At 35.8% G+C, this 21,273-nt stretch overlaps 1 protein-coding gene across 2 annotated transcripts in view; it reads left to right on the top strand.

The window, feature by feature from the left end:
- The first annotated feature begins 11,247 nt into the window (after window positions 1–11,247).
- LOC135155686 (ubiquitin carboxyl-terminal hydrolase 7-like) overlaps window positions 11,248–21,273 on the top strand; it is a 34,045-nt gene continuing 24,019 nt past the window's right edge. For both annotated transcript variants that reach the window (XM_064105597.1, XM_064105598.1), the window contains exons 1-7: window positions 11,248–11,342; window positions 12,248–12,318; window positions 13,921–13,985; window positions 14,343–14,431; window positions 15,078–15,186; window positions 18,922–19,052; window positions 19,743–19,797. In XM_064105597.1, coding sequence (XP_063961667.1) covers window positions 11,251–11,342; window positions 12,248–12,318; window positions 13,921–13,985; window positions 14,343–14,431; window positions 15,078–15,186; window positions 18,922–19,052; window positions 19,743–19,797 — 612 coding nt within the window. In that variant the 5' untranslated portion in view covers window positions 11,248–11,250. The remainder of the gene's footprint in view (window positions 11,343–12,247; window positions 12,319–13,920; window positions 13,986–14,342; window positions 14,432–15,077; window positions 15,187–18,921; window positions 19,053–19,742; window positions 19,798–21,273) is intronic.

The following is a 21,273-nucleotide window of genomic DNA, read 5'->3' on the forward strand; positions in this document are numbered from 1 at the left end:
TTTTAGACCCCTTGTTTCCTAACTACGATGTATAGAATTAAGGATGGTGATATTTTTGGCGCGAAATATGGTGATTTAGTAAGAAAATTTCACTTTTTATTCGAGGTTTTGCTCTTTTCGCCGGATGATTTTGTATTGTGGAATGAGTTAGTGAATGAGTCGTGTACTGGTGTCTAGAGTGTGTTGGTAATATCATTGATGAGTCTGTTACCGGCGCCTGCTTACCCGGCCGATCGGCCGCGCCGTGCACATCGGGAGGCTCTGCCGCAGTTACTCAAGTTTATCCCTACGCAATGTTAAATTGATCTGTACTTTATTTTTTCGAATAATTGTCAAATTTGTGAGAAAGAAAGCGGCAATTATCAACTTTCGAGTCAAGTTGATCCATCGGAGCCGAACGCCAAATCTACTTGCTTCGCTTGCCTAAACTCCCGGCGCCCGAGTTGCAGCGCCTCAGCCTCCCAGTCTCATCGGCGCACCGCAAGTGCAGTGGTGGGTGCGGGTCGGGCGTATTCCGCCGTATTACTTCGGCTCCGTTTTTGTCATGGCTGAAAATATGCTTTCTTATGCCAACAAGCACTTATCTAATAAAGGTTATGATATAACCTTGTCCTCAGTCACTACTCCTGTGTGGTGAAATATAAACATGAATAAGATGACAATGTTTGGCTTATTTTGATGCATATGATAGACTTGATATAATTATAAATGATAAATAAATGTTCTGGATCTGGATGTATACGATGCAGGGCCCTCCTGGGCATAAACGCATCGGGTGAGAGAGGGCGGGGTGAGGATTAGAAAGCTCTGTCAATGGCCTTCTTGAATGAGCTTGTCGATGTTGAGTTGATGACAGCGTCACTCAAGTGATTCCATCACTTGTTAGATTTTTTTGCACTCAGTTTTTAATACAGTAGGCTAGGCCAACTTGAATCTGAATTAATGATACAAAATATCCCTTGGCCCAAAACTCAATTGAATTCTTGAAATTAGTTTTTTTCTGATTAAAAAGAGAATCTTTCCAGAAACTTTCCAACAATAGAGGGCCTTACAAAAATATGCTCAAAATCAAATTATTCCTAAATCTATATAGATTTCAATGAAAACAAATCACACCTGAATGAAACTGGGTGTATTTTTTTGTCACAAACGTGATATCTTAAAGACCCTTGTTTTAATGTTTGATTGATAAATGATATTATATTACATATAAGTAGACTAACGTTACATGTAGGTCATCCTGTGGTATGGTTAAGAGGGTAAATTTGCTTTAAAAAGGGTAGGGAAATGCTACTTTTACATGCAGAAAATGCAGAGTCCCTACCATGGGAGGGGGAAACCATCTCGCGCGCGACCCGCTCGGCGCCCTCGTGACTTTGATACTGATTTTTTATTATCAAAGGTTGGCAGGTATGCACTACACCCTACCCTAAACCTAACATAAAACCCTATATTGCAACCCTAATCTTACATCTTAGACGGAATTAAGCCTGGAGCGATTGTTGCAGGAGCAAATGTGGTGTCACCAAAATAATACAAAGCAAGTTAGCCTCCCAAATGTAAAGAATTGCTCAATATTCATTATAGCCTCCTGCATAAAAATTGAGGTTACAAATGATAATGAAGCAGGAAAAAAAACCCTGTTATTTATTACCACTTAGAATTTATCCTGCCTTTGACCAATACTTTCAATGTAATCACATAATTTTTCACATACTTGTTCATGCATGCAACTGTCGAAAAAATGCAGGTAGAGCTCTTCCTTACTTCATTATCATGGCGATGCTTAAATAGGAACCATTTTGACATGTAAATTGGCACAAGACTACTTATTAATGTTAATTTATTCTCCTGTCATTAGTCAATTATGGACAGACCACCAAGGGGGAAGGAAGGCACTCTCATTATCATAAGGCATTCTACATTAGCCTAAGTTTACCCAATGTCAAGATTGTAGACTGAGCATCTCTCTGTGAGATAAATCTTCTTTAGATTCAAGAAACCCCATCATGGCAGGAAATCTATTTTTCCTTTGACTACGGGAGTCTAGTGGACCCTGTAGAAACCCCATGGAAATTAACAGTAATATACTAGTTAACCCCTTGCCTATGAGAGCCTAGTGGTCCCTTTACAAACCCTGTGGAAGTTAGAAAGTTCAGTAGTCGACAGGTTAACCCCTTAAAGGGAGCCAAGTGGTCCCTGTACAAATGCCATGGAGAGTTCAGTAGTGAACAGGTTAATTGACCATCTTCCTGGATGAATGAAAATATTCGCATTTAATTAAACTTTTCAGATATTTAGAATATGTTACTCCATTCAAGTCCCTGAGTAGTGGTGTACATTTACATCTCTTATGTCCCACAACTCAGAACTTATTAGGATGGACAGCAAATTGTGAATAATTTATTTATACGTATGTAGATGCTTGTCAACTCTATAAACAGTGACAATAATGTTAGTGAATGGGCTCAAAGGGAAAAAGAAACAATTTCCACAAGCTTTTGTGATGATTACAATGCAGGTTTATACAGAAACTAGATTCCTCTCATTAAACTTCCCATGCATCTCGTAGCATTCAATGTCAATTGCCAGAATGTATCCCTGGTAGGAGCATGGCTGAAAGGGGATGTCATGTGTCTTGCTCTCTGATACACCTGCATCAGTAGCAAGTGGGCGACATCGAATCACACACTCATTAATTTGAGAAACCTGTGGCCCACTCCATCTCAGATGGGAAATCATTGGCACCTGCGCTCTACATGTATACTTGTAGGAGATGACTGTATGATAGGGGTAGATATCCCTCCCACACTCAAAAGCCATCTTTAGCAGTATTTCACAAAGAGTGTTGTCAGTGATTTTCACGGTCTTATTTGCTCTCAGTCCTTTTAGATTCAAGGATTTTAGTAGCTTACAACAGTTGTCAGTGAAAGTTAATGACTTATTTTGTCACGAAATGCTTCCCAGATGTCAAGTTTGTCTCAGAGCAGTGGAAAAAATGATGGCGTTAAAACCACACCACCAGTGTTTACAGAAAACCATACAAAGCATTTTGCACCAGTGATAGATTCATGGTGTGTTTTAGTACCTTAGGGTGTGGTCATCTTATAAAACTGACCAGTGTACTTAACACCACAGTGTAGATGTAGAAATTGAGGGAATATTAATAATGGAGGTGTGGCAAATATCAATGAATATTATAGTTTTTTTATTTTTGTAAATTATTGTGTATATCACATGCAGGGAATAATTTTGCTTTACAAATTTGAATAGTATTTTTGGTCATAAGAGGAAAAACTCTCAACTAAGTAATGTACAGTCCTATGTAAAAATATGCTATACAAAAGACTTTATGCATAGCAGTCTTTCAAAAATGTGGAGCAAATTGAGATGCGATACCAGGAAAATTATTCCCTGACATGCGAGAGGCTCTCCCATATTGTTTTAAAACAAATCCCATAAATTGGCAGTTTAACTGGTTTATGATTACGATATTTGAAAACTTAATCATAGAAATACCAATTTAAAAATTATGAAATAATGTGTATGATTATATATTGAATTCACAGGTGAATTGACTTTCAGTTGTGTGAGAAAATGGTACTTCTCAGAATTTATCTTTACAAAATTGAAACTTACAAATACAATCAATAAATACAATTTTTTTCGATTTTCACCAAACCTTTCTCTAATTTTCTGCTTTCATTATTATTTATTAACCAACTTCACATGTACATGTACCTGTATATCAGGGCGGAGTCGTAGACTCCCCCTTTATGAATGTGTTTTTATCAATTTGACTTTGCTTGTCATGGTTTGGAAATTTGAGTATGATCCGCTGAATGCGTCACACTCTCACCACACTTCATCTCTGCTGGATGCATTCATTGCATCCCTCATAGCTGCATCTGTCTGATAGTACAGCCTGCTTGCCTGAGCAACAGCTGTTTCTCACTCTTTTCACCCTCCTCTTCAGGTTTCTTTTCAATCATCTTCCAATTCCATACCATCCTGTTGTCTTTCTTTCAATCCCTGTCTCTGTAGCTTTTTCGTTCCTTCACACTTACGTAATCGTCCGTTTTCTTCCTCTCTCTGTCTCTGGCGATCACCATTTACTAATCTGCTACTTTGTTCCTAAGTGACATGATTAATTGTTGCCAATTTACAAAAGATACAGTTCATTAGAAAGAAACACATGTACACGCAGGCCTACTACAAAGGAGCATGGAAATCTTGAAGACAATGTACAAGAATATTTGCATGTCGATTAAAAAATTAAGACAAAAAAAAAACAGTACAAAGGCATGAAATGTATTTTCCTGCTGGAACAAAATTCATTGCATTTTGTGAAATGCTGTTCAGAGGATATAACCAGTGGTCATTCTATGGAAATGTACATTTGTACGTCAATTATTATTCATATGATTAGCTCTGGGCTGTTGCGAACCAACCCATCTTTCAAAACCTGCTTCATGATGATTATTTTTATGGCTTATGGCGTTGTGTGTGGTTGCACCCAATGGCCCGTATTCTGATAGCGTGGTTTAACTTAACCCTGGTCTAAGTGTGGTAATAAACTGCCATATTTAAACCTAGGTTTAAGTTTTATATTCCGATAGCAAGGTTTAAGTTAACCCTGGTCTAAGTGTGGTAATAAATCCTCAAAAAGTTAAACTCGCGCTGGGGGTAGTTTAAGCCTGGTTTAAATCCAACAAATCATGGCCAACATTTTTTTTTAGAATGTATGCCTACATTGCATTACAAGCTACTTCCTCAGTTTTTAACCGATTTTCATGAAATTTGGAACATAGATTGTTCTCAAGGTAAGGAGGTGTAAGAACTTTTTTTCCCCTTTTTTGTAAATTGTGTTGCCATGGTAACAGTGTATTATGGCCAAAATTATGCAGTTTAAAATACTTTCATCAGTTTTCTACCAATTCTCAAGAGAGTTTGCTCACACATTGGTTTTGAGGTAAAGATGTGCAAGACACATTTTTTCATGTGTCGGAAATTGTGTTGCCATGGTAACGGTATATTATGACAAAAACTAAGTATAAATCTTGCTGTTCCAACTACTTCCTCAGTTTTTAACCAATTCTCATGAAATTTGGCACATACATTAGTCTTATTGTGAAGATGTGCAAAACATATTCTATGCCTAAAGTATATAATTGCCATGTTGCCATGGTAACAACATATCAAATATCGAAAATTAGGTGAAAAACTTGTGGTTTTAATTACTTTATAATTCTTAAACCATTTCTCATGATATTTGGCACATACATAAGTCTTGAGGTGAAGATTTGCAAGACACATTTTTGCATGTGTCGGAAATTGTGTTGCCATGGTAACGGTATATTATGGCAAAAACTATTTAAAAATCTTGCAATTCCAACTATTTTCTCAGTTTTAACCAATTCTCATGAAATGTGGCACAAACATTAGTCTTGATGTGAAGATGTGCAAAATATATTTTATGACTTAATAAAAAAATAATGTTGTCATGGTAACAAATCAAATATCAAAGTTAGATGAAAATCTAGTGATTTGAACTACTTTATATCAGTTTCCAACTGGTCGATTCTCTTAAAAAATTGGCACATACATTAATGTTGAGGTGAAGATGTCTAAGACATATTTTTACCTGTATCAGAAATTGTGTTGCCATGGCAACAACATATTAAATAACGAAAATAAGGTGAAAATTGTAGTTAAAACTCATTCATCTTTTTTCAAACAATGCTCATAAAATTTGGCACACACATTAGTCTTGAGTTGAAGATGTGCGAGACATAAAGTATGTATCAGAAATCGTGTTGCCATGGTAACAACATATTATAAAGAAATTAGGTGAAATCTGAACTCCTTCATTATTTTTCAACCAATTCTTATAAAAGTTGTCTCACACATTGGTTTTGAGGTATAGATCTGCAAGACATATATTTGTGTGTGTTGGAAACTGTGTTGCCATGGTGACAGCATATTATGTGTAAACACATCTAATGGATTGAACTACTTCTTCATTTTATGACATAGGCCTATGCTAAAAAAAAATTAGAACACATAGGTTTTGACTTGAGGTAAAATAATCTGCAAGACACATTTTCTCATTCATCAAAATATGTGTTTGTATGGTAACTACACACACCAAAATAAGATTAAGACAATGGTCAATGCTAACTGTTGTTTGGCTATACACAGAGAACTACATGTAGCTGTAGCAGTGTAGGCTTGGTTCTGTAGACCTAGATTGATATAGATCTAGTTCTAGGTCTGGATAGGGTCTAACTTTTAGTCTAAATTATTTAGTCTAGATCTAGCCTAGGTCAGCATTAGATATTCTAGATCATACAGTAGACTAGATCAGCCAGTCCTAACGTTAGGGCTACCGGCAAGGCTAGAAATAGAATCTAGAATGAATAGATAGCACAGACTAACGTTATAGGCCTAGATCTAAATTCTTTTTAAATCTAGGTCAGGCCTAGTCTAGTCAAGACTGAGCCGTTGGTCTAGGTTTAGGCCTGTTTTCTAGTCCTGGACCTGGAAACCTAAACCAGTCCCCAAAAATGTTTTAATAAAAAACTTCAAAGAAACAGATATGGACCTAAAACAGGAGTAGAGAGATGTCTAGGACTAGGCCTAATTCTAAATTTTGCCAGGCCTAGTTACTTGGCAAGCAATGCAGCGATAGTCAGATCTAATGGGATTTATTTTAAAAATTCTGACATTTTTCTGTCATATCACATTGCCTTGGTGAGAGAGGCCAATGTAGACTATCATAGTTCAGCGGAATAACCAATGCAGAGACTGTTCAAAGCTTTTTGTCTATGTAAGACAAATTAGATCTATTCCACTAGATCTAAGGTTAGAAAAGCAATCTATATCTATCCCTGTTCCAAGGCTAAGCCAGCCTAGTCCTGAATGTTGTTCTTAGCCTAGACAAATATGTAGCTTCAGTCTCGGTTGCTCCACTGAATTACTATAAATAGACTAGGCTGCGCCTACGGTACGTTTTGCTTCAGGAAAGTAAAAAAGTCAAAACAATGTTCAATTCTCCTCCAAACAATTGGCCTAGGCTAGATCTAACTTTAAGCCTAATGTTAGACCTAAGACTACTCTCAAAAGTTACAAAAAATTTCCCTTACTTAAAGTTAGAATAAAGATGTCGACCATTTAACTTATTGTTTTAGATCTAGGACTAGAGTATAGACTCTAGTCTAGAGTGGGTGAGGGGAATCTAGTCAATTTAAGATATTGAAAAACATGAAAAGCAACAAATGGGACTGATACACAAAAAACTGTGCAGGTCACTCGGTTTGGGGTTGAAATGTTTTAGTAATTAACAAAAATTAAGACAATGTGAATTGAAATTTCTTACCACATATGGATGATGAATGCTTTTCTTTTACTACAATAGTTGTAATTAGTTTCCATGAAATCCAAAATTTTAAGATAAAACTACTTTAATGACATTTTTTCAACTTTGTTGCAGTCATCCCTGCAGCAGTAATTTACCAAAAAAGTGCTAGTCTTGGTTAAAAGAGGGTTATTATTTTTTAAACCCGGGTTTAACCCAGGTTTAGTTAAACCTGGCTATCAGAATACCAAAATAATTAAACTACACTTAGACCAGAGGTGAGGTTTAGAGGAGGTTTAGTTAAACCAGGGTTAACTTTAGACTAGGGTTAAATTAAACCTGCTATCAGAATACGGGCCAATATGTGTTAATTGCACAGAGTGTCCTGTGGAGAGAAAGTGGCAATTTGGGAAAGGAAATCCCTTGACCTACTTCACATTTTTGTCCATGATTTTATAGTTTACGATCTTGCCGTCAATGTGGTACATGTAACTATTTCTTAAATTGGTTTTGCATAAATTGTGAATATTTTGTGAACAAATTTAAGCCTGAAGAATATTTTTGTAAAGTCCGCGAAGTTTGGACACCCCATCATAACATTTTGATTTGATCTCTGATTCCAGCTTCAGAAAATAGCTTGAATACAGGATGACACACCCCCTATGTTCACATTCAGTAAATGAGGAAGGGAGGAAATCATAGATTTTTTCTGTTTTATGGTTCAGACCAGTCTCCACGTCTCGGACATGGACCCTAAGCAGCAGAGAGATGCAAATTGTGTGTACAGACCGTGAAAGGCTGCATCAGTTTCACACATGCGCATGATACAAGAAGAGATATGAATTTAAAAAAAAATAAAGACTGATATGTACATGTAGGCACTGGATTCAGACATCTTGTATCCACTTGAGAGGAGGAGACAATCTCTTTGATCTTATCTATTTTTAATCATGGACCGTTCACAGATCACACATGTCTCAAGAGTCTCAGATATCAAATCGCGTAAAAAATAATGCAAATTATGTCTGTGGATCAGACTTTACTACCGTATAACACAGCTGTGAATGGCATGCTATTCCAGTATACCCATTTTAATGTGCCTACATGTACATTCATTGAAAATACAGCTCTGTGTCATGTAATTTTTGCACCCAAGACTGCTCCCCCCTCCCCCGCCTCCAAACTTTGTCCCCATCAAACCCTTTAAATAAGAGGGGAGAGAGGAGGGATTCAATCCCTCCCCATGGATACCAATATGCATGCAGAGATTGTGGTCTATCCTTGTCTGAAGTGTATACTTTGGCTAATGAGTATTCTCAATTTCTCATGATACATGTACATCGACCATGCTACTATTCAGTCCACGGTCTAATAGATAATACGTGTATAATTATGTCTGATATATACTGTGTACTTCTTGATGAACTCTATACAGTATTAACAGTGTTGTTTTTCCCTTCAGTTTCTAACAAGTATCAGAAGGGATACATGTAGATGTGTAGTCCATTCAGGGAAAGGATATTAAATGAAATTGTTAATGTTTTCATTTGATGGAAATTTGATTTGATTTTTAATTTTAGGATCACAAATGATTCGATTTTGATTCAAAATGATTCAAAATGAAAAAAAAAAAAAAATTGAGATTGAGGTACTTGTGTATCTTTGTTTTATTTGTATAAAGGCTGCCTATAAAAGCTTTTGTTCAATGTTCAAACAGATGATTGTTATTGAATTATTATCCAATATTCACTACAATTGTTACCATAAATTTGTATCACTTTTCACAGAATGATTTTTCACCGAGATATAATTTTTTCACTTATTCAGATTTATAGCGTCTTTTTCATCTACATTTTTATTTCATTTTTCATACTGGTCTTGTAAAAGACTTTGTCACTATTTAGTGATTGCATCCTGAAATTCTCACCTGTTTTTATATTAGAAAAATGGTTTTTACATAAATATTTTTAATTGTGGGTGCGCCGTGGTCTAGTGGTTCTGACTCGCCTTTCAAACAGAGGGTCGTGGGTTCAAATCCTAGTCATGGTGTGTAATCCTTCAGCAAAAAATTAATCCACAATGTGCTGCACTCGACCCAGGTGAGGTGAAAGGGTACCCGGCAGAATTATTTCCTTGAATGCACTGAGCGCCGGTGATGGTAGCTCGAGCTAAAGCGGGGGTAATAATAGCAGCGCTTTGTATCCTCAGGCAAAAATCGCTTTATAAATCCAGCTACATGTATTATTATTATTATTATTATTATTAGGACTAATTATTATTATGATGTTGGGGAGTGGGTACTTGGCTTTGTTTTAGAAGTCTTAATTGTACATTTTATGATGTTTTATCTGACTATTGAAACTTTGACAAGCAGTATTCTTGAATAGCCCTCCTCAGTCTTAAATGTATCATCTTATTCTTAGGTAAATGATTTGCATGTTACTATAAGTACCACATGTGCCAACCCAACAAATGCCTTCAAGGAGGGACAGTCCCTATTTGAGGTTTACAAGGAAAGGGAAATTTCTTGTACATTTTTTTTCTTCAAAACAAAACATAGATTGACTTAAATATACTATGTGTACAGCGTATGTAGAATTTTATACTTCGACTTTTTCTTTATAAGAATTGTTTATTATATCATATTTTCTGTGCATATGTGAAGTATAATGCACATGTACTGTAGTGCGATCACCTGAGACCTGTTTACTATTATGCAGGCTCTTTAGATTCCTACCATCCCAAGAGAAATAGCTTCAACACTGCCATTAATCATTGAAGTGTACATTTGTGTATATTGCTCCCAAATGAGAAAGAAATTTATCGTTGTGCAGTCTTTGTCCATGCTCCAATGCGTGCCTACCTTTTAGTAATTACATTCAATTTTAAGTTGATGTTTGATAAAGGTGAAATGATTACAATTCATTTTGGATAGTATTTACCTTGGGATCAATCTTGTTCTATTTCATTAAAGAATGACAATATAAATGAAATATGAATTCATTACATTAATTTTGATATTCTGATCAGTTTTATGCAAGTTTTCTATCCAAATTCTGTTGATGCTGAAATGTGTGTTTAAAGCTACACTTTATAGAAAAAATATCATTTGAAAGACTATATCGTCAGCTTCCCGCAAGAAGGGACTTAGCGCGCACGTGCGCAAAACATACATTTTCGAGAAAACGCAAATTATGTTTTGACCTTATTTTTGTGCTTTTAGCAGCTAGTGTATTATTTTCTGTCCTTATTCTCAAACTTTCTGACAAAGAAACATTTTTCTTAATTGATATTTTGTGACTTTATTTAAAAAAACATCTCTAAACGCTTCTTAATCTTAAGAATGAATACCATACACTCTTTTTCCAGGAAGAAAAATTCGCAATCCACTGAAAAAAGTCGCTAACGCGAATGCGCAATCCAGTTCCTGGAAAAAAGCTGCTAGCGCACATCGGTCTATGCGGGTAAGCACGTTGAACGAAGAATTTTCTTTTTTCCTGGATCGAAATGTGCGATCCAGTTACCAGAAAAGGACGTATCTATGTGCATAAAGCACATTGGAATGTTTTTTCTTATTACGTCATAATGATATCACATTATCACATTTACATGTAGGTTCGAGAATGGTACCAGAAGAAAGTTCATCTATGCTTTTTCCATTTCAGCAATTAAAAGAAGAAAAAAAATTAAGAAAATGTTTATAAGCCCCTTCTTACGGGAAGCCGACGATATCTTGAGCGTTATAAATCGTGCCTCAATTTATACCTTGAGCAATACACATTTTTATAGACCCCAGCCGAAACATTTAAAAGGGATGAATATATTTTAGTTATTTTATTTGTTTTAAGAGATTAAAATATTCATTGCATTTTTTTTCTTTCTTCAGGAAAATCATGGCAATGCCCCGTACTAGTCATAACAGTGCTGAGCGCAGCTCCCGAAGTTTGGGTTTCTTCTTACAGTGCAATGCAGAATCGGATTCACAGTAAGTTCATATAGAATCAGGGGGGGGGGGTGTTTTACAAACATTTAAGTATTGACTTGAAGTCATGCTCAAGTGCCAAAGCGCACTTGATATTTGACATGAACTCTCATCTCATTGATTAATATGCTGTAGTGAGTATCCCATGTGTGTGATCTGACCGATGTGATTTATGCATTATATATCACACACGATTTGGGAATTTGTGAAACCCCCCTGTTTTGATTTCAATTTTGATTTGGTCTGGATGGTTTCAGCCACTGTAACTCTAGTCTTCTCCACATAGAAGTCTGTTAGTACATGTATGTTATGGCTATTAAAAGGTGGTGTAAATTCTGTGTGTGGAAATGTACAAAGACTTTGAAATTTATTGAAAGGGAGGTTGATTTTTATGGATATGATGATGCCTTTGATGTCCTTGATCTGTGACTATTCTCTCATGGTTATCTCAAAATGTCTTTCTAGAGAGTAGAGAGATTACATTTTTAAGTTCAATGTAGTGTATGCATACATGTACATACCTAGTTTCAACATCTTTACAGAGGCAAAATAGATAGTGTCGTCATCCAAGTTTTGTAGCGTTACGCAGTTTATAATCAGATGGATTTGCTGAATTGTTTCATTCTTACATGTATGAATGTTCTTGATACAGGGATCACCCCTTTGCTATAGACTGTACATTCATTCATGCATCTTTGGATATTTAATTGCACATTTGATTTGATCTGAATGCACAATGTAGGTTCTCTAGTTCTTGTACGTTACATAGAAATCTTTAAAATGAAATACTATCTTTCAAATGTGAATTGGTCTGGATGTATCCCAATGGGTTTGTTAATATATGAGGCATTTGTGTGGTGGATGCAATCTGTGTATCATTATGGTATGCTTCCAATGATTTTTTCCAGAACATGGTCGTGTCAGGCGACGGCGGAACTTCGGCTTCTGAATCAAACAGGAGGACAATCCCATGTGAAAAGTAAGTACAGTGAACTTTTCATTAGGTCAAAGTTCACCTATGTCACATTACAATAAGTCCAGACATAGGTGGGGGTCATGAAGCTGTTTATCAAGTCAAAGCTAAACATTATTTTACATATGGCTGAAATAGGATAAAATATAAAAGTATGAACCCAAACTTCCTTCTGTCAATGCCTAATTACTTCGTTTTAAATATTCAAATTTTGTGTGTGTGGAATTGCAGTAGGCTCTGTATAAATTGACCTTCCATATGTTGAATGATAGCCTATAACTTGAAGCATATTTCAAATCAGGGTCCTGTCTTTCAAAGAGTTACAATTGATATGATCAACCACAACTAAGGAAAACCAGCAATGTCAATTTTATCTAAATTATGTGTGTTCTAAATATTTTCTAGATAATATTCATACCTTCATCGATTTCTTGAAAATTCACCATGTTTCTGTTTAAATTTACAAAAGACATTGTGCAATTTTCGTAGAGTAAAAATTATGACATTGATGGATTTTCATATAGCTGAGGTTGAATCAATCGTAACTCTCTGTAAGGCAGGGACCAGATATGCAAAACCTGTTCTCAGTTGAATTTTGTCCAAATCAAACAGGGGGGCGTTCCATGAAAGTTCATGACAATTTAGTCAGTGCTGACAATTTCATTGCAATCCTTGGTTTTGATTGGCTGAAAGGCTCTAGCCTCTGACTACTACTATAGTAACTTTCAAAGAAAGTCAATTTGTCAGTGCTGACAACATTCATGAAACGGTCCCCTGATTTCTGTGATCCCAAGAGATTTTATTTTGGCAGTCACTTGTATTGTGAAAGAGCAACACTACCTAAGTGAAGTTATTGGTGTATTAAAAGTTACAGACTATTTCAATATAGATTTTGATGGCATACATGTAATGCAGCTACCACTGATCAGCTGTGAGAGAAAGTCGGGGCATGCGACTTGTGTACTGCTTCAATCAGGGGCCCATTTCATAAAGAGCGGGGGTGTGAGAGTTTAGATTTTTATCTGATTTCAGATTTTTTTTGTTTTGATTTTCAGCTTAATTTCAGCTTATTTTTGGCCTTCCTCTGTACAAAAAGTATGGGAGCTCTTTCTATTTCAGACTTTTTCAACACTCTTCAGCTTTTTTCAGATCTTTTTATTTGTGACCACTCACACCCCTGAAAGAGTTACAACTATGGAATCTTTGCCATTATTGTAATTACCGTACAAACCTTGATTGTGATTGTGGCTGCTAAGCAATGATACCATGTTAATAGCCATAATATGACAGTTACAATAGTTCTAAGTCTTTATGAAACAGACTTAAGGAATTATGATTTATTTTTGTCATAAACATTTCATTGTAGACAATCTGATGACTCTGGGCCGTTTTCATGCAACCTTTACTCAATGACAATTGCTTAGTTTGGATGGCAAGACCCAGTCAATTGCCTTGATTTTTGTAGCATGCAGTAGTCATTGTAAATGTTTTTTTTATGAGTGAAACCTTTATACAATTCTGAAATTTTTATTTGAGCTACATGTAGAATTGTTATGATAACTTCACATTCTATATCCAATTTCCCTTTTTTCTTTTTTTTTCAAACAGAAATCTCCCATCTTTTCTACAGCAAAGAAAATGACTGGGGTTTCAGTCATTTTATGGCATGGAGTGTAAGTAGTCAATACCTATTTGACATTTTCTTCTCCAGTAGTTAAATCTTATTTTAGAATCTCTAAGCCTATGATAATAGAGCTGTAATTCTAAGAGATTAAAAGATAGTCGGAATATGTATGAATAATTCAATGAAAATTAGAATGTGGTAATATGAGGAAGAAAAAATCATGGTGATGTAATTGGCATATCGAGCCAAATTATATATTTGATTCTGAGAGTCCAAGGAATGCTTAATTCTGCATTGTGTACCAAGAATATTTACCTATTTATGTCATGTCGGGTGCAGCAACAAGAGTTGATGTAGATATTTAGTTTATGTTTATAATGTTTTTTCTATTAATTTAATTGAACAGGACTTGTTAGATCCAGAGAAGGGGTATGTGAAAGATGATGCCATTACGTTAGAAGTTCATGTTGTGGCCGACGCCCCTCACGGTGTCAGGTAGGTGTTCATGCTATCTGATTTTACCCATGATGATGATGATGGTGATGAATGTGATGATGATTGCAATGATGATGGTGATGATGATGATGGTGATGATGATGGTCATGATGATGATGATGATGATGATGATGATGACGACGATAATTATGATAGCGATGATGGTGATAATGATGATGATGGTGGTGGTGGTGATGATGATGATGATAAACTTGATTTAAAATTGTAGAGGGTAAAGTATGAATATAATATAATATATAATATATATTTATAAATATACTATATATATATAATGTATGAATATTGAATCAACACTGCAAAATTATGTTGAGAGATTGTGGCTTTTACAAGGATTATAGATAAGTGAAAACTCTGTGAGGGTGGTTTGATTAATTTGATTCACTGAGATGGCCCATCCCAGCACTAAATGAAGCATTGATGTTTTAAAAATTCCAATAATGGAGAAATGAAAGTTGTAAGGTTGCCACAATAAGTTTTATGAGGTCCTATATAAAATTCTGGCATGTAAGGAAGTTGGAAGAAATTGGCAAGGAGTGAAAATACTTGTTTTCATACCAGATATACCTTATCCTGAAAGCCCTTTTGAAAAGCACATTTCTCAAAATCTTTCCTTTTTTCCACACAGCTGGGACTCTAAGAAGTTAACTGGGTATGTTGGTCTGAAGAATCAAGGAGCCACATGTTATATGAACTCATTGCTTCAATGTCTGTTCTTCACTAATGAACTCAGAAAGGTAAGATTTGTGGGCCATCGGTCCTTCTAAGGCCCGTATTCTGAACCTTGATTAAAAAAATACATGGTCTAGATCTAGGCTTAAATTATGGGAAGCTTAAAGGCTTAAAGTGTCTAGAATCTTACACTGTAATGCTTCTTGTGTTTGCTGGGATCATTCTTCTTTTTTGCTGTTGAAGAAAACTATCGTAATCACCCTTTCAAGACAATTTAAATGATTTGAATGCCAGATGTATTGATAAATTGATTATCTAGTGTTAGAGATTAATGTCCCATTTGCCATCCCATAGTTAAACTTAAACTTTAAATCATGGTTTTAATTAAACCAAAGTTCAGGATGCGGGCCTAAATTTGAGAGATTTATGTCCCATTTGGCTTCCCATAGTTAAACCACATCTTTAGACCATGGTTTTAATTGAATCAAAGTTAAGAATATGGGCCTAAATTTTAGAGATTAATGTCCCATTTGGCTACCCATAGTTAAACCACAACCCCAGACCATGGTTTTAATTGAACCAGAGTTCAGAATACGGGCCTTAATTTGAGAGATTAATGTCCCATTTGGCGACCCATAGTTAAACCACATCTTTAGATCATGGTTTTGATTAAACCGAAGTTCAGAATACAGGCCAAAATGTCCCAAGAGAATGTCAAGTGTTTGTTTTAAAGATTTCTAGTGGCAGCTTTCATGGGAAATTTGACACCTGTAGGGTGTCTTCAAATAGTCTTAGGGTGTGTTCCAAGAAAATATTTGCAATCAATTGCAAATATTCTGTCAAAATTTTACATTTGATAGATCAATTTTAACTGCAAAAGATGAGATTACACTCCTTGTGTCGAGAAGCAGATTAGCAATCAATCACAATTACTTTCAAGACTTACGATTGATTTGTGGACCAAAAATAGACTCGCAGTTGATCACAAGTTTCTTGCAGTGCCCCATTTGTGGTGTAGAGATTTGTAACCAAACAATTATTGATTGTATGGAATGGCTATGTATTCATCTAATTTCATCATATGGTAGCTGCAGGAAAAGATGCAATCAAACACAACTCCAAAAATCAATTGCAACTTGATTGACAACCAATCAGAAATGGGTATTTTGGTATTGCATTTGATTCTTGAAATTTATTCAAAAAGCAACTCTTTCTACAAAGGGCCCTGGACTGAATTTTTCCTAAACCAGGCAAAGGAATGGTTGTAAAGTGGTTTGATGGGACAGCATTATTTGCTGATTCCCAAATATGCAGACATGGTACTAGATTTCTATTGCTTTTCATGAATGCTGGTATCATCTAATCGTACTATCCATGAATCTCAAGACAGTTGACTGCAAAGAATGTGGTTTCAGAGATGCATATAAAACCCCCTTCCTGTAGTATACTTAGTTATAGCCATAATTACTGTAAAAGTGGAAATTTTCGCAGATTTCGTGGCAAGATCGGCGAGCGCGAATCTAAAAACATGCGAATTTATGAGTATCTATTTTAATGCAAGTTTCGACCCGCGGTTCAATTTCGTGTATTGTTTTGGCAGAGACTGCATAATTTGACCTATAGAGGGTGACATTTAAGCAAGCAAGCTTGAGCTCAAAAATCGTAATATGCATCGCGAGAATTTGTTCCAATGCGCTCATTTTTTTAACAGTCGCAGATCGGTATTTAAATTAGGATTTTGCCTGAAATATAAGTTGCTGTGCTGTTTGATTGGTGAGTGTTTAGATCTGTTTAGTTTTTAAGAAGATGGCTTGTTGATTGATCCCATGTACTTTGAATAGCCATAATCCTCCCGGTCCTCCCATGATAGGATCGAAACAATGCTGAATTACGCCGCTTTAGAGCTAGAATTATGATCAGAAAATACAATTTCGTTGCTGAAATGTTACTTGAAACCATTCACAGATGGGGAAGAAGGAAGTGATTTTGTGATTATGGATTGTGCAGCGGGAATTCAAGAACCCGCGAATATGTTTTGAAGCCGCCAAGCGCGAAAATTAATCCCGCGAAAATAACAGCTTTTACAGTAGAAGAATACACAGTTCTTATATGGTACTTAGTGAGGAAATATTACAATATATTGTATTATTTTCTCAAAGGAAGGATCAAGCATATCAAAATGATAGATGTCTTGGCCAAAATGAAGAAAAAGGATGAACATACATTGCAGATGTTTTCCTGTTACTTGTTTGCCCAGTACCAAATTAGAACAAGATTGCCTTCCTCAATTGTATATTCATCCTACATGCTTATACAGTGCATATAAAAAAAAGTTTACACTTTGGAAAAGCCCTGGGAATTAAAAAATATACAACATGTGGGTAATTTTTTCACATATAATTTTGGGTTTGAGTCTCATCTATCAATGAAAGTAAAAGTTTTGACAGAATGTCACACTTGAGTGAGCACTGTCCATTTTTGTAAAGCTCGCAGAAATCTGTTTGCGCAGAAATGCTCGTTTTCACGCTGGGTCAAAGGGAAATGGCGAAATCAAACTTACCCTGCGAATCATTTCTCATACATTTCCCTTGCACTTGTTTCCCTTGCAATGTTTTTCGACAGTTATATCGTCATTTGCTTAAATGGATCTGTACCAATGTTAAAATGTGGAAAATGTTCAGGATATTACAAATGTATAATTTTACAGGATTTTTTCTAAGTGTAAACTTTTTTTTGATACGCACTGTATATAGAATTACTGGAAATAAGTTTCAATGCAACTTTCCATAGCACGACTAAAAGGTCATTATTTAAGAACAAGGGAAAGTTAGCTCTTATTGGATTTCATGAGCTTGCATGCTATGGCATTTGTTTTCCATTTTGCACTTGATTGATTACATCTCTAAAATTTTGCAATTGTGTTTTCTGTCAGATGTTGATGATTTGACTTATTTTGTTCCTTCCCTTATTTTCCCATTGGATTTGCAGTTAAGAGGGGGGAAATAGTTCGTACAGTTCCAAAAAGCAATATACTTCATTCATGAATGAGATGAGAGTTAGCACCTTTTTCTTCTTAAAACACTAAACATTGATATGATCTTGTTTGATATGGAAGGAACACAACCCCTTATAGGAAATCAGAGATTCGTTCCAGATTTCACTACCGTAATAATACCTCTCCATTCAAATCTGATCAAAGCCCATTTCTTTGACTGAAAATGAAATAGCAATGTTATTAAAAGCACACGGCATAGAGTGAAGCATAATCAAGCTTATAATTTGAGGTTGTGAAAAAGCCTGGAATTAGACTATGGAAACGCATTCAACTGAAACAAAAGGATTCAAATGCAAGTCCCAAATGCATAATCCTGATTGGTTAAGTCATGTTGCACTTGAATGCAATGCTTTGTGCAGCAGGGACTAAAAAGAGACCAGGGGCCCCTAACACAAAGCTTAGCAATGATCGTAGAACATTTTTCTACCATTGATTCCATTGACTACAATGTACAATCAATCTTAAGAATCAAGCGTATGATTAATTGCTAACCTTTGTGTTACAGGACCCAAATGTTGATGAGACTTCTGGTGAAAGGGTTAACAACAACAACAAAAAAAGAAATTATCAGAGTGGCAATTACACTATGTGATTATTAGTCAAAATGACAATTATTCCTAGTGGGTCTGAGACTGAATGATTATTGGACCAAGCAAAACTTTTACTAACATAAATGTTGCATGGTAATGAAACCAACTGATTTAAAGCATCAGATAGCATAATTTTTTCTTTTTATGGTTTGCAGGCTGTGTACCTAATGCCGACGGAAAGTGACGACTCATCGAAGAGCGTTCCTCTAGCGTTGCAGAGGGTATTCTATGAGTTACAGCACAGTGATAAACCAGTCAGTACCAAGAAACTTACCAAGTCATTCGGGTAAGTCAATGGACCCTGTCACATTCAACACTTTTGTTATCAGCAAGTAGCCAGCAGACGTTATACGCTGTCATATTCTTTCCAATCTGGGCCATCTTTTTTAAGTGAAATTTTATGTCACCCAAGTGACCATGTGATCTTAATTTTCATGTATGATGATGAATCAGATTGTTTTTTTAAGGTGGTATTTTTCCAATGTAATGATTATTTCATTTTCGTTAATATTGAAACCTTCATTTCTCATCAAATGTATTTCCATAGACCTAGTATATCTATAGAAAAGGGGTTTTGTCTCAGAAGCCGAGAATGATCACTACTTTATGGAAAATTATTTTGAATTGTTTAGATTAGTCCCATCATACAGAATTTGAAATTTAATTTGCAAAGATGATGTATGAAATACATGATTTTGAATATTGCAAATTAATACCCATTGTTATTTGATATTGACTTCATTTGACTGCAGTACTGAAACAAAGAATTCTCATATTGAATGATTAATGACCCTCTGTATGATGGGGTGAGGTTGTTTAGATTTCCGAAATGAGAGACCTTTAATTTAGACAGGTACTGAAAAAAAAGGACGAAGCAATTTTTCAGAACTTTGGTAATGTATGATTTATTTATTGATTTACTGTTTATTTATTGGTATTTACATGCACATGACTAAGGATTTGTTTCTTTATTCAGGTGGGAGACACTAGACTCCTTCATGCAACATGATGTACAGGAACTTTGCAGAGTGGTGAGTATGATTTTGATGTTCTATCTACGGTTTCTTTGGTTAGGCTAACATTTTGGCTCTGTAACACAAACCTTGACAATTTAGTGGATTCACAATATGGTGCGCCCTCTATTTGTTGCAACGAACACTCCAAACTTCTAACTTTGGGTTCGATATTGCGCACAAGCGCAGGCAGCGCACTGTGCTAGTGTACTGTAATGTGACTGTGATGCTTCAAAAATGAAAACCGCATGGCAAGACTACATTAAAAAATGGTCTAAATCTCACAAAGAAATATGCGGGCAAATTTCTCTCGTACCTCCTGGACCCTAGTAAACAGCATATCCGGTTGAGCAGCGTCAGCCAGTGCTGAATAATCGCATGCTTGCATGCACTTCAGTTGTAGTGTGCGCAACAGATGCGGACTTTTTTTCCATGAGGCATTGCGAATTTTGGCCTGTCCGCCGCAACCGATAGATGGCGCACCATATTACGAATCCACCGAATTGAACATACATCTAATTTTCATGGTTGATTGCATTGGCCACAATGTACAATAAATCTTGATGTCCAATTTTAGATTAGTTGCTAAGCTTTGGGTTAAAGACCTTGCACTATGATTTGTACATGAAAACCATTTGCAGTAAGTCTGCTATACCATTTGGACCTGTAGTGTGCATTAATCCAAATTTACATAACTTTCACTAGGATGACAACCAAGTGGCTCGTTGTTTTGTCTTTATACCTACCTAGTCTTGTGGCCATCTCTCCAAGTTTTGCACCATACCTCCAAATCAAGCAAAGATTTTGGACTTACTGTCTTTTTCATACATTTTTGTCTCGCTTGCATAGCAGAGCGAGACTATAGGCGCCACTTTTCTGACAGCGATGGCGGCGTTGGCAACATCAAATCTTAACCGAAGGTTTACTTTTTAGAAATGCCATCATAACTTAAAAAGTATATGGACCTAGTTCATGAAACTTGGACATAAGGGCAATCAAGTATTACTGAACATCTTGCCTGAGTTTCAGGTTACATGACCAAGGTCAAGGGTCACTTAGGGTCAATGAACTTTGGCCATGTTGGGGGTATTTGTTGATTTCCATCATAACTTTGAAATTTTATAGATCTGGTTCATGAAACTTGAACGTAAGAGTAATCAAGTATCACTAAACATCCTTTGTACGTTTCAGGTCACATTTTCAAGGTCAAAGGTCATTTAGGATCAAGGAACCTAGATTATGTTGGGGGAATCAAAACAAAATCTTAACCAAGGTTAAGTTCTTTAAATGTCATAACTCTGAAATTATATGGATCTAGTTCATGAAACTTGGACATAAAGAGTAATCAAGCATCAGTGAAAATCCTGCATGAATTTCAGGTCACATGACCAAGGTCAATGAACTTTATAGTCGTGTCGGGGGTAATTGTTGAATTGCCATCATAACTTTAAAAGTTTATGGATCTAGTTCATGAAATGTGGACATAAGGGTAAT

The sequence above is a fragment of the Lytechinus pictus genome, chromosome 10, assembly GCF_037042905.1.
Source record: "Lytechinus pictus isolate F3 Inbred chromosome 10, Lp3.0, whole genome shotgun sequence".
Lineage (NCBI taxonomy): Eukaryota > Metazoa > Echinodermata > Echinoidea > Temnopleuroida > Toxopneustidae > Lytechinus > Lytechinus pictus.